Consider the following 14,821-nt stretch of genomic DNA (forward strand, 5'->3'; position numbering starts at 1 on the left):
AAACCACAGCCTTTCATGCACTCCCTGCCTGTTGACTTAATGGGATGCCACATACTCCAAATAAAAGGAGCACTTCCTTACACCTCAGAGGGATCTTTGACTTTTGTTCGTATAAACTTGTTTAAGAGGTTCTTTAGAAGATCTGATCCCTTCTTTACGCAGAACTCTGAATACAAGAATGAGAAAATAAATATGGTTCAGTCCTCTGGTGCTCTTCACAGGGAAGAGCTATGAAAACAGAGTTTTCTATTTACTGTAAAGACATTTCCAATGGTTCAAACCATTGGTTAAAAAACAATGACGGCACTGATCTGAATCAGTATACATTACTATACATTAAGAGGCTTAAAATAGCTCTTCAGTGAGCTTGTCTAGTCAGCTCTACAGTAACTTGAACATATTCAAAAATTCAGTGAATATGAAAATGTCATTTCTAATTATGATAAGCTGTTGCCCACTATCGGCTTTTCCGGCTTACATTTGTAAATTGCCATTTCCAAAGCATCTGATCGCTCGTTATTCCCTTTAATGTTTGATCATGAATTCACTTTATTTTATTAGGTAAAGAGTGTTTACATGGAAGTCTGTTTTAGATTAGCTTCTCTTGCTGCAAATATATTCTATCCAGGATCTCTTTCTGAACGTTTAGTGCATTTCTGGCAGTATTATTAAAGGAGGTACACCAGACAACATATTAAATTACTATTTTAAAGTGTCTGCTGGAATGATTTACAATTATCCAAAAGCATTACTCCCAAGGGGTTGTATTTCTGGTAAAACGTATCATATTTCATCGCTTCTTGTAATGTGACAACACCATCTTTATTGCTCTGAGGTTGTGGGTTTAATTTTTTCATGATAATTAAGACAGCAGTCAGGATAAACCGATCCGCAATCAGATCATAATTCTCACTGCTGTCATCTGAGTATGATAGAATTGCTCAAGTTTGAATCGCTGGCAGGCAATTGCAGTTAGGAATGTGCTTTTTGCATGAACCTTTGAAGTTAGTGAGCATGCTGCAAAAGTGAGTACAGATTATGCTTTTCTTCATGTTACAAGATGGAGAGTTGAGGTTATCAGGAGAGACAGAGGTTTATTGAATTATGTTCACGATCTCTTTTGGTTGCAGGGTAAGCAGCAAATAACTCAATTTCTTGAAAATATTTCCTTTGAGAAAGAAGGGATATCCTGGATAAAATCAAACTGATGTTTTGTGTCCGCACTTTAAAACCACTCTACTGTTTCTCTTTTAACTGAACAAAGAAAGATAAGATGCCCATCTACCTTGTGTAGATCAAGTTGAAATAGTAATAAGGACAATATAGGTATAAGCTAAGCGTACGTGCAAATATCTCACTGCATGCCTGTGTGTGGCTCCTAAGCGGCTAAAAGCTCCACTGACGACCGATTTATCAGAGAAAGTGAACCAAAACATTACAGCTGCGGGCCGTGAAACCAAAACAATATGCTGAAAGGCGACACAATCTTCTGTAAAGCTGAGTGAAACTGCAAAGTCAGGTGATAGTTTTCCGCAGGGTTCGTCACCACGAGGGACATCTGTCTGCGTGCCTGTGTGTGATAGCACAGTCTCGTCAGCGCTCCTAGATCCACCGTGACACGTGAAGGACTCCAGCAGATGAAACGCATTAAAGAGGAATCCATAAAACACAATCTTGTTTTTCACTCGGTTCCAAAAAAAGCCACTGGGGGAAAGGGAGGAGGGGGGGCGGGGGGTTAAAATGTACAGTCCACCCCAGACGGCGACTGCATCCCCTGCACAGATGCACCGTTGCCCCCGGGCCAGCGCGGCCTATTAGAATGATCTGCCCTTCAAGTTTTCACCACCCTCCTCAAGATAACACTGGAGGGAGGGAGCAGGACTTTCAAGCATTTGGAAATGCCCCACTGAGAGTCCCTGTAGACCTAACTTCCAGCTATGTTCTCAGACACAATGGCCATTTTGTTTCACAGGCCTCCTCTAGTATCAAAACGGGAAGCTGCACAGATAGACCAATGAGGAGGGAGGCCAGTTGTCTCAAGGCCGGCGTTCATCACACAACGCTGCAACAATGTTCAAAAAATATATATAGACGGAAAAAGATGACTAAATAAAAAAAAAATGGAAAATCGGATGGTCTGATGCAATCGGATTCTTCACATTGTCTGATATCCCAGAGCTGTCTCCATATGTTTAACACAGGGGTGCTGGGACTGCTCTGATGCACATGCTGCCAAAACAGTCTCCTCAGAAACAGCTGCAGCCTCCTCTACCAGAAGGAAGTCACACTCAATTACCGGTATTAAAAGGTACAAGTTCACTCGCCTGTTGGTTTTATACGTGGAAACCTGTGCGTAACTACTTCTAATGGCCGGAAGACGTGCGTTAATTGGATCAGTAGCCTACTGGAATGTGGGTCCTGCTTTGTGAAAAATACTGTAGAACACCTCCTTTTTGCATAATGAGTAATATCACGCTAATATTAATATTATGGGTAATGGGGGTTGGAACAAACGGAAATCAATTGTGCTGCTTGAACAAGCATTTAGCGGTTTACTGTGGTGCTAAAACAAGTAGTGTTTATAGTGTAAACAGTGCAGTTTTTTAATATATCAATAGAGGTATTGTTCGAGGAAGTCGGCTCATTTAATCCAAACTGAGTGCCAAAACTGAGTGACATTCTGAGCCATCATAATCCAGTGTTGGCAAATCTAGTATTATGTTAGTGGTATCCATTTCAGCTTTTCAACTGCTTAGCTTGTAAATCCAAGCATTTATTTGCACATATAGCATTGCTGCTTGACTCCGTGGGACTTAGTGAATGAACTTTGGCTTGCTCCACCCTTTAAAGTCTGTAGTTCTGGTTACACCAAAGACCTTGTGCTGGCATGTTTTGTGCGAGTGGGTTGGGGGGTGTGTGTGTGTGTGTGTGTGTGTGTGCGTGTGTGCGTGCGTGCAGGCTTTGTGGTGGCACTGCAACCTGGCTTTTGGTTCTGATAGCATTTGGCTATGAGTTTAATAGTGTGCTGTAGCTGGTAATGTTTGCTTTGAAACTATTGTATCCCTCTTGTTTCATCTTAAAACATCACCTATTGTGGGCTGGGATGAATAGCTTGTATTCATGGAAACATTAAACAGAATGTCCCACTGATGTTTGGGCCAACTGTTAGAAGAGGTGAAAGAAAGTAAAGGTGCTTACAGTGAGGCTCATATGGAGGTGGAGGGTCCCCACAGGGTATACACTCCATGTCTTGAAAACCACTTAATTTTGTCTTCCTGTAATATCTGTTGAAGACACAAAATGACATGTTTTAACATTGAAATGTCATGAGCAAAGGAGCAGCAAACCCAGTGCATTTTAAAGTTATTACAAACTAAAGATGTTTCTCTTCCTTGTCCGACTATTATTGTAAAAACTAATTTCTGTCAAAACCACAACTGTCTGGTGGAGATGTTGTCTGTCCTCTCACCCCGACAGACAGTCACCGCACACAGCGTTGCTGGTGGTGGAACAGTTGCCCTTCTGGAAGCGGTTGATGAGTCCACAGTCCAGGCAGGGTTTGCATTTCTGCAGACTCCGATCCTCCTTAAAGCGACTGCTCCGGCAGGGCAAGCACCGGGCATCCTCTCCATAACCAAAGCCACATTCCTGGGGGGATTAACAGGAGAAATACACCGGTTAAGAGGTGGGGTCGGTGGTTTGAAGAGATGTGCAGCTGGTGAAAAGAGGGCTTGAATATGGACTATCGGGGGTCTGGAATTAAAGAATGATCTTGGCTCGCGGGGTCAAAAGATAACAATGGCCTGCCTCTTTTGAGAGTCCATCTTACACTGGCAATAATCTCCCTGACTCTCTTAGTATGAATGAGCAGCCTTCCGCTGCAAGACCCAGAAAGGCCAGGCATTTGAATGATAAAGGCCGTAGGGGACACCCACTGTTGTATTATTGCAAGTTTATTGCTGCGTTTTTGTGCGACTCCCTCTCCAAGCAGACTCCTTGAGGGTCCCGTTGATTGAGAGGCTGGCAAGCAAAGGAAAGTGAGGGGGCAAGGATTATGGAGAGGTATATGGAGAAAAAAAGATGAATACTCTTTGTCAACAATTGAAAAGTGCACTTAAAAAGCACAGCTTCCTACTACCGTGTGACTGATCTAATGCTGGACCCTCTTTTGATGATTTGTTCACCTGAAACCAGCAAAAATAAAAGATAGTTATTTTTAATGTTTTCTTTGACTACAATACATAGTCTGGACAGAAGATGAAATATGTATTGTGTTTGTTTGAATGAGTTCTTTATATTTCACACACAGATTAACTCTTTTTCACATTGTTTTCATGTTATATACATGCATTTATGGTGAGAGGAACCAAATATAAAAACTAAATGAACCCCAAATGTATTTATAATGTAATTATGTATTGCCAATGTTAGTCTTGTTTTGTCTCTTTCCTAATTGGTTCTCTGTCAGGTCCCTAAAAGCTATGTTGAAAGACTGGTGACCTCAATGACAAACTGATATTTAATTTACATGACAGCTGATATTACTGTATACCGCACTGAGTGAAAAGACCCCGCAGGGATGACATCATACATTGATCATTCATTATCAGCTCCATAGCAGCTGCCCTCCTGTTGTTCAGCATTGCCACACTGCAATCCAAAGCCAGAAGGATATACAGGGGGGTGGGGGGGGTGGGGGGTGGGGGGGGGGGTACTCATATATCATTAAAGTGAAGGCCAGCTCCAAACAGGGCTTCTCTCTTCTCTTCTCTCATCGCCCGTGTCCCATTTCACTGCCGGGGCATGCAGTCCTGCTGGAATGTGGGCACAAGAGTCTTATATGGGGGTTGGGTTTTGGGAAAGCAGGCTGGCAAGAAATAAAAAGGGAAAGGCAAAGGTGCGATCGTGTGATGGCACCATCGAGTCGGGACAGAAGATGAGGATTTCAGTCCTTACAGCCAAACACATGTGAGGCTGACATTGAACCCTTGAGCCCGAGGTGGACAAGCTAGGGCTGGACTATTGCAGCTGTTGTTATGAACTCTCCATAAAAGGCCTTGCTCTCCAGCAGAGCAGGGAACAGTGGAGGTGGGGGGGATGGGGGGTGGGGGGGACAGTGGGAGGGAAAGGAAGAGACAGAGAAAGAGTGAGAAAAAAGAAAGGGGGTGGCTGATGAGTGATAAAAAGGGGAAAGGCAGAATAAAGAAGACTCGGCCGCCCACTGTTGCAAGCCACAGTATTGCCTGTCTGAGGGGAATGAAGCTCAGACTGAGCCATGGGAGGCTGGAAAACTATCACAGCACTCAACCCTAATACTAGTCTTTAAGAAAGGGTGGTAGGCCCAGCCACTGCAGGGTACCTCACAGAAGTTCTGTGACCCACTTCCACATGAAGGAAGGGGCCCAGAGATGATTCGTATCCTCTAAGCCCAGCACTGGCACAAGCTCTGCCTGTGGGGCACCGCATGGCAGGACGGGGGCTGATGCCACGTAGACACGAGCAGGTCAGGGCACTAAAACAAAAGCAAACTAGAGCCAACTTCTGCCTCTTTGATCCAGGCAGCACAGATCATCAAGGAGGGATCTCTTTGTTCTTTTATCCCTGCTTACAAAGCTGTACAGAGCTGACATCCTGCGCCGACTGAGTCTAGTTTTGCAGTTGAGAGAAAGACTGCTGTCTGGAGGTCTGTGGTCATCTGTGATGTTTATGTTAATATTATGTGAAAACACAATGTATAAAACTACAAACAATATAAAAAAAATATTATCATAGAGTATGTTAGACCTCCCTGAAAAGACAGTATTTCCAGGGTGTGTAGAAGTTGAAATAATTACAAAAATACCACAAAACACACACAGGCAAGTTAGCTCTCTACATCCATTTTTTTAATGTTGTTCTACAGGTAGATTATGTGTATAATATTCCAATGATTGGGATACTACGACACATTTGAGAAGAAAACTACCGTACAAGGAATGATGTCAAGAAAAACTAACAATTAAAAATTAAGTATTTTAACATTTAAATGTGCCGTAACCTCCATGTACTTCCAAAAAAAGAAAAAAAGCAGATGCTTAACATCCCATTTCCCTGCCCTATCTCCTGATCTAGTTTGGGTGAGACTGCCAAGCATAACAGCAGTGTGGACGGGAGGGGAGGGGAGGGGAGCGGAGGGGAGCGGCGTGAGAAGGGAGAGCTGGCTGGGACCTGAAGCATGTTCAGACGGAGAGATATTTCTGAGATTAGGAGGGAATCACAAGGGCCAGTCATCTGATCTGGTAATGAAACAACGCTGAAAACAATGCATGTTAGTTAAAGCTGTACTCTGTCTGGGACAAAACAGACACGCTTGCTCTTTCCATTTTCCTCTCTCTACTACACTATGTTTTTTACTGCCAGCATTCTTTAGACACCAAAGAAAGTGCAGCAGCAACTGATGTCTAGCAACTCTGATTTTGACCCCTCCGGTGCTTATGCACTCCTTTGTCTCTCTCTTGAGCCAGTACCATCCATGAGCCCTTTGCCCTGGGAACGCGTGGCTGAAGGAAATCTTACACTCTTGCTACATACTTGACACATCAAAGTTGTGTTCCTGTCTCTTTGGGTTTTTTGCCGCTGGCAGTTTTCCAGCATGTACTGGAAGGTAATTCACCCCATCTCCTTCATGCTTGACAACACAAGCAACTTACTATGAATGAAAACCTAGAATGAAATATGTCTGAAAAATAATAACTGGTTTCAATGGCCATTCCCTCTGTGTGGGTGGTTCTTTTAGCTACAGTTGGTGTGAAGGGGCTAATTGATGTTTGTCAGCTCGCCTAAGAGCGGCTTCCAGAGGCAAACTTCCAGAGCAAACTGGGGCACATTCCTCTGGGATCTCTATGGCAGCTGCACAGAGTGACTCCAAAAGTCTGCTTCCCTCCCAACATCCAGCCATGCCTTTCAGAATATGGACAGACTGTCTTGGTTACGCAGCGCTCAGATCAGAAGTTGTTTCTCTGGGAAACTTTCTCTGAGTGCAGGCTTAGGTCGCCAATGTAAGCCGGCGTCCCGCTACCTTCAGAGAAAGAATGAGGCAGCCAATTATTAACCAGGACCCCAGGGTGGCCAGCAGCATTCATGCCTGTTGAGCTGGCTGAGGAACACGAGGACTACTGAAGCGTATTACCAACCACAGAGTGCATGTCTGTGTGCACTGAGATTAAAGGCAACTGGACTTAAATGCATGTGTGCAACAGATGTCAGGTTTTTTCACTAGTACTCAAAGATGTAGTGGAGTGTAAACCCAACTAAAGTCTGTTTACCAGCCTTTTGTATTCACAGAATAGTCAAAGCTTACTTACTGAAATTAGGTTATCAAAATGTCCGGCTAAAGCCATTTAGTTTACAGTCTTTTCTTGTTTTCTTGGGCCCATCAATATCTTTTGACTATATAAATAGCAGGCATATCCTAATATGCATTCGGTTACTAGTTTATTAGGTACACCTAGTTATTATAATACAACAGCCCTGCTATAGATTGTACCTTTATGAAGATTATAATGTTCAGTATTCTTTAAACTGTTTTGGTTCAACTTCATGGTTGTTTTGTGGGCTGTTGAACCGTATTGCGTTACACTGAAGTTTGTCTCAAGTATTGAGTCGACCATTGTCGATACGAACGGGGTGTTAAAATGGTTGTTACTCTGTGTATTACTTCAAAAGTATTGAAAGACCTGTCAATCACTTTGGGAGTAACACCTTGGCGAAGGGGTGATTACTTCCTTTTTGTGTGTGCCTTTGAACTTTAAAAAAAAGAGAAGAAATCTGGCAAATTGGTAGATACTGTTTAACTTACCTCCAATAAAATGTTACTTGTGTTAGGAATGTTATGCAATCACGTCTTTTTGGATAGTGCAGAAGCAATGCGCCTGCTGGCTCCTTACCTTTAAACGTTTACAATACACTTTTAAATACTGAAACAAGGAAAACTGCACAGGTAGACTTGTATGTAATAAGATTTTGCAAAGTGCTATATAATACACAAAAGGAATTGTTAGGATTGAGAGCTTTTGTTGTGTACCATATTTACAGTTAAATCAATCATAAATGTGAAAGGGTTTCCGAATATGTTTGCTTGCCACAAACTGATTCAGTTATTACACTCCGCTCACCTGTACATCAATGCCTACACTTGCAAAAGGAGGTGCGTAGCTACTGCCTGCCAGAATAAAGTCTTAGCGTACACCATAGAGGCCTGTTTGTACAAAGCACACAAAAACCTGTGGCTAAGGTGGTGGAAAAAACTGTATTCCCAGTTGAAAGAGCAGCAAGCTTAGGCATGGCTTGCTTCAAACAGTGAAGACAATAAGTTGGACGGGGTGCATTGGGGAAAAACAATGGAAGCCATTCAGCTGCAGAAGGTCAAAAGTATGGGTGGGACTGATTAAAGAGGGGACGTGTTTTACAAAAGCTAATAACGACTTGGCTGTTCTCTGCCTGAAAGAGAGGAAGTAATAAATAATGTTGGTTCCCTGAATAAGATACACTTTTCTAAACAGTCATGTCCATTCTTTTCACGAACCCAACGGTTTTCCTTTTTTTTTGTTACCACAGGAGTAATCCACCCCGCTTATTTTCAGTGTAAGGAAGTCGATGCAAGACCGGTTATGGATCCCTTGTGATACCACGCTTTCCTTTTCCTGAATAAACAAATCGACAATATTCTTTTTCTTTTAGCAGCGTTACGAAAAAAATGCTCCCGAGAGAGCACAGAACTTTAGAAAGATCATCTCCTCTTTTCTTTTTTGAACTATGTGTAATTCATGCAAGTGAATAAAAACACAATAAGAAATGACAAAACTATTTTGGTCCAACCTTTGATAGCTCCTTTCCGGCATCACACTGCTTGCAGGGTTTACAGTTCCCGAACCGGTCCCTGTACTCCTGTTCTCTGCATTCTCTGGTCTCCTCCTCGGCCCCCACAGGAATCTGAGGAGGACAGTCATTTAGTGAAAGTTAGAGATTCTTGTATGTCATCACCACTTTCATCAACAGCTATGCGTCATAATCTCTATTGAAACTGTTAAAGGGGGGGATCAACCCCTGCCTCTGACTCTTCTTGGATACAAGTCTGATACTTATTGGAATGAAACTTTAATGAGCACTGTGGGTAAACAGCCCAGTTGCAGCAGCAACTATGTCACAAGCAACAATACTGGAATTGCCAAAAAAACAGATACGAGAACGTAGATAGCGAATATAATCAGTACAATGGACCAAGGTAAAATGATAGCAAGCATTGTCAGAGTTTCACCAGCAAAGACTTCACAGATCAAACAGTGTAAGCAGTTGCCTTTTAAACACTGGCATGTGCAGTGCAGTTCAAGTTCATGTGTGCAAAAATGAGCTTGCAGTATTTGCAGCTCACTTTTGGAGAAGTTTTAGGGTTTTTTTCCTAAGAAGTTGGGAGTTTTCTCAGTTTTCTTATAGAATGCAATGAAATGCAGTTGAAAGCTTTCAGAAAAAGCCAGCAAGAAGAATTTGAGTTTCCTACCCACTATTTCCTATATTGGTCCAAAATAAACTAGAACAGTAGAACAGAGTCAAATTGAAATGGAGCATATAATGTTCTCGCTTACCACAGTTGAATATATGACGTGCACAGTTAGTAGAAGTGGGAAGGTATGTCGAAGAATCCAGAACATTTTGATGAGCCACTTGTCGCCTGCAGCTGGAAAAGGGATGCAAGACAGAGATTAAGTATATTATTATTGTCTCTTCTCGATAAACACACTTAATAACTAACCAACAAGAAACAATATATTTGTTTGGGTACATTTTTTTTTAGGTAAAACGATTTTGTTTGTTTTGATTATTACCACCAATACAGGCAAGTTCACGTTTGTTTAACATCTTAAACCTCACCGAGTGCACTGTGCAGCCAGTCTTTATTCAAATTATATTTCATATTCGAGTGCACCACAAAGTTTCCAAAGAAATAAAACATGTCAGGCTGAAGGTTAGGAAAATGTGAAGAAAATGATTCACAACAGGTCTAAAACATTTCCATTTGGATGTCAAACCATTGAGTCATTGGGTTGTGCTTGTGCTAAGCCCTCACTGTCAACATCAATATAGCTCGGGTAAAGAATTATAACAACCATATTTACATATGCAACTGTCACAGTGTGGAATAAGTGTCCAACAGTAAGGCTACCGTAGTTAAGGGCTATTAATAAATTAATGGGGGAGGTTAAACACATCTAAAAACAAATGTTTCTCAAATAAAGCATTACAGGATGTGTAGTACTACTTACATTTTTTTTAAAGCCACACTCGCACGTGCAAAATTGTAGCAGAGTTGCATCAACTTGATGCTGTTTGAATTATAAGTCACATCCGGAGCTGCGACCTTTCAGCACTTTGAAGCTCAGAAAGCTTCCATGGCTTTATGTGAGGACGACTTTCTTGTTTTCTTGTTTCTTGTCATGTGAAATCATTCAAATGTCCATGCAGCAACAGGCTCAGCGTTAAGTCGGCTCTCTGCAGTTTACCAACTCGTGACTTTAAAGCGACATCCTCGTCGGTTTCTCTTTCTCTTGTATCACTATGTAACGTAACGTTAGAGGCCAGAGGTATAACGCCTTCTAACGTTATTCTGAAATGAACCGGAGGCTTGTTCGTGTTGTCGTATAAGTGCGTGAATGTCCCAACAATTATAAATAACAAAAGCGCTCCTTACGTGCTTTGAAATAAAAAATTAAAACAAATTAAATTTAAAAAAGACCCAGTTGAACAAAGTACTGGTTGTTAAAAGTTGGAAAAGCTTACCGGTGAGAGGTGTGGTGGTGTGTTTCCCGCACCGGTCCGCTCACCATGTCAGCGCTGCAGCTCCAGCCCAACACAACACAGAGCAGCAGCCGCCGCAGCGCGAGGAATACAGCGGCCAGATCAAAGGCGGAGAGAGAGAGAGAGAGAGAGAGAGAGAGAGAGAGAGAGAGAGAGAGAGAGAGAGAGAGAGAGAGAGAGAGAGAGAGAGAGAGAGAGAGAGAGAGAGAGAGAGAGAGAGAGAGAGAGAGAGAGAGAGAGAGAGAGAGAGAGAGAGAGAGAGAGAGAGAGAGAGAGAGAGAGAGAGAGAGAGAGAGAGGGTGGCCTTTATGGACCTGAAGCGCGTGTATCTGATCTGTGATCAGCCTGCCTACATCAAAGACCCGATATCCCACAGAGAGCCAAACGCACAACGCTGACTGAACTCAGTTTAAAGCAGCGTTTCCTTTAAACTGGTTTAAACTGAGTCGATGGAAATGATGAAGTAGGTTGTTTCAACCAATTAGGAAATAGACACATGTCGAATCGGAAGATGACGACTTTTTTCTCTCTGTGGTTTATTTAATGGCTGTTTCAGTGCAGTCAGTCTTCTGAATTTTGAGCACCAGCCAAGAGGCTCTCAAACTGTGGTTTGGGGACTTTCAGAAGGTCCTTCAGTGTCCCTGCCGGTCCCCACTGACAAGTTGAACCTCATCTGCTACTTTGAGTGACTGGACCAATAACTACACAGAACAACTGCTCTAGTGTATATAGAGATGCACACTTTTCTTTTTGAAACATGACTCCTCTTGACATGCGATGCCGGTTTGTAGTCTAATCTGCCTGTCTATTTGGAGGTTGTCGACATTAAATTATTTGGGAAGCTTTCATCTCTGAGCTGCAGATGTCATGACATCAGTGGGCCGCTCCAGGATTGGCTGACTTGTTAACCCATCTGCTGGGGAAGAACAGGGTTCAATGTCAAGTTACTGATTTTGTCTGCACGCTGGAAAATAGATACTTCATTCAAGGATACAAATGATTCCATGCATTTGATAGGACTTTTCTTCTCTTTTTGACCTCAACATGTTATTACGTTGTTTAATACAAATTATATATATATTAAATACCCCATTGGAATTAAATTAAATCCCACAGAATAAAATTGACTTAAAATTGAACTTATTTGACAAAGGCCATGTTTACACAAAATGGACATGATCATATCCACCTCTGGCCAAAAAAAAGAGTGTGCAGTGTGCACAACTGGTGTGTGTCTGCGTCAAGGCAAAGACACAGAGGACAAAAGTTCAGCACTCCAGCAAAAGTGGCCAATTACGGTACATGTCTGGGCATGTTGTACATATCAATTCCAGGAATTCAGTGTCTTTGCAAATGTAATTAGCTATTACTTTTTTTGCCTATTATGGAATATACATTTACCAAATGCTTAATGAGTCTGACGCAGCATGACAGAAGTATTTTATTAATTCACAAGCCTAAGTTGGTAGTTTGTCATAATTATTTTAGCTCCTGTTAGTTTTGTTCATTTTTATGAAATCATAAAAAAAACAATAGTTTCACACTGTAGCAGTCACATGAGAATATTCTAAATGTATTCTTTTGATGTGTATACCGTATGTATTCATTTCCATTGTGTGGAGTTAAATCTGTAGACCATTGATCTGCATTTCAGTGTGACATGAGTCCTCTAGCTGTGAGAGCATTGCACTGCAGTCAAAGGGTGTAGCAGGAGACTCACGCTTTGCTGTTGTCTCCATCTACTGGGATGTTGGTGTCATGGTTTATTAGTTCATCTTTACTGATGCTGAAAGTTGTTTGTGTTTACTGACATGCTATAAAGTGTCTATTGAGCAATGTCCTCATTAACGAGTTTCTGGGCATTAATGCCTCATATTCTTATGCCGCTTATTTACAGCTACATATCAACTGCAGTCCAACCTTTGTATATATTGTACACTGCACATATACAGCACCATAGTTTATTCCTATGTATACTTATTCTCATATATATATATATATATATATATTACTTGTATAAAGAGCCAATATTACTCAGCAAATGTGCAACATACAAAAGTGCACCATCTCACTGTTTTTATATACAATTATATTATATATTTGAATTCTTCTTTATTTGTATTACCGTTTGATACGTGTGTATGCACGATCAAGATTGCTATCCAATTCAGTTGTACTTTCAGCAATGCAAATACAATAATAATATTCTGTTCTGTTTGATTCAATTCAGTTCTTTAGTATCATTTCATATTTCTTGAACACTCAATATATATTATAATAATTACAAGTGTCTTAGCAAGTGGAATTTAATCATATTCTATTCCATTCCTAGACTTTACAGTTTACGCATTGAGATAATATTTTATTCTAAAGTATTTTCTCACATTCCATACTCTACAGTATGAGAGTCTACTTTACATACAGCATAAATATGCTGCAGCCTTATTATAGTCTACTGCACTCTATTTACACTAGACTACAGTCTATAATTCCATTCGGTGCCCACTACTATCCAACATATAGCGTCACCAATTTTCGATAAAGGAACAAAAAAAGAGAGTTCACGTGCATGAACGCAAGAACGCCTACACCAACAGCTGTCAGCGATGACGCAACAATGATAATTATGTCTCCAAACTCTCAGTATGATGATTATCTATTATGCAGGCAGAAGTGAATAAGTAAATAATGGACAGTCATAAACTGTACACTTTGTGACTATTTTATTATATTCTAATCGTGGTCTGCACAAATCACTCCATGTGATGTAATAATAATAATTATAATAATTATAATAATAATAATAATAATAATGCATTATATTTGTAACGCACTTTTCGCTCAAAAGAATCTCCGTGTCACAGAGCCAGTAAAACAAACTATATATTTTTTTTTAATGACTATTAAAGTAACCTATTAGTGCATTTAACAACTATAATGGTCTTAAGCAAGTAGAATGATATTTTATTGGCCCATCCCATATTTGCTGGTGTGGCATGTCCCATCGGAGCTCTATACCGCAGCTGTCGCTTTAAGAGACCTGTGCGTTGAAACCTGCAGTATGAAACTGTCAAGCGGCGTTCACGACTGTTAACTATATCGCATCTCAAGACGTTATCCATTCAAACTACCACCTCGATGCTGTTCAGGTCGGGTGCCGTGCAATTGATGCTGTCGTTTAAAGGGAACTTGGCTGCGGTGCTGAGGACAGGACAGAGATGCTGCGCCAGCCTGCTGGTTTCCTCATGTAAGTATCCCCCTCTCTCTCTCTCCAATGCGGCAGTAAGATGCAAGCTACCGGGGTGATAAAGCAGTGCGAATGGGTTTTTAGTAATAATGATATTTTAAGAGTAAAAACAATGATTTTCTCAATTGGACATACATTAGTCTTGAGGGGGAAATCACTAATACAGCCTTTGGAGGCCTATACTCTGGTAAGTTGGACGTAGCCTTTTTTTGTATTTGGGTCTTATTGTGTTGTGTTCTGAACATATATGTTCAGAACACAACACAATAAGCCTGCTGGTGTGCTCCAGATTTGATTGGGGTTTGTTTGTGTGCAAAGGACGGTGCTCAATTGATGAAGTGCGTAGATTTGGGAAACCCAAGATGTCACTAAGAGCAGTTTATATTATAAGGTGCTGAGTCCTTGACTTTGAGGTGATGATGTCACGTTTTCCTTAATGCTTCTGTCCCCCCCCTCCCTCCAAAAAAACGTGACATCACATTGAACGATGTTATCAAAACATTAAAAGGTGTGCATCAGATAGCCAATGTCAAAACATCCTCTGAATAGTCAGCTAAAGCCACCCACTAGATAGACAGTGTGACTTCCTAATAGATTGTCTAATGCAGTGTGAATTGTTTTATTCGGATACAACCATGGGCCTTAACAAAATGTGGATGATGAGCTTTAAGGAGATGTCGTTGTTGGATGAAGTTGATGTGCGCATTTTGGACTGCAGTGTGCTGGCGTCTGACTACAAGTCCC

At 41.3% G+C, this 14,821-nt stretch overlaps 1 protein-coding gene across 1 annotated transcript in view; it reads right to left on the reverse strand.

Annotated features, from left to right (window-relative positions):
* The window catches only part of tnfrsf19 (tumor necrosis factor receptor superfamily, member 19), a 17,756-nt gene extending 6,820 nt beyond the window's left edge, over positions 1–10,936 (reverse strand). Inside the window, exons 1-5 of the mRNA XM_034548164.1 lie at positions 10,813–10,936; positions 9,621–9,712; positions 8,857–8,970; positions 3,470–3,648; positions 3,199–3,284 (exon numbers count right to left, since the gene is read on the reverse strand). Of these exons, the coding sequence (XP_034404055.1) occupies positions 3,199–3,284; positions 3,470–3,648; positions 8,857–8,970; positions 9,621–9,686 (445 nt within the window). The 5' untranslated portion in view covers positions 9,687–9,712; positions 10,813–10,936. The remainder of the gene's footprint in view (positions 1–3,198; positions 3,285–3,469; positions 3,649–8,856; positions 8,971–9,620; positions 9,713–10,812) is intronic.
* Between the last annotated feature and the right edge of the window lie 3,885 nt (positions 10,937–14,821).

Source organism: Cyclopterus lumpus, chromosome 13 (genome assembly GCF_009769545.1).
Source record: "Cyclopterus lumpus isolate fCycLum1 chromosome 13, fCycLum1.pri, whole genome shotgun sequence".
Classification (NCBI taxonomy): domain Eukaryota; kingdom Metazoa; phylum Chordata; class Actinopteri; order Perciformes; family Cyclopteridae; genus Cyclopterus; species Cyclopterus lumpus.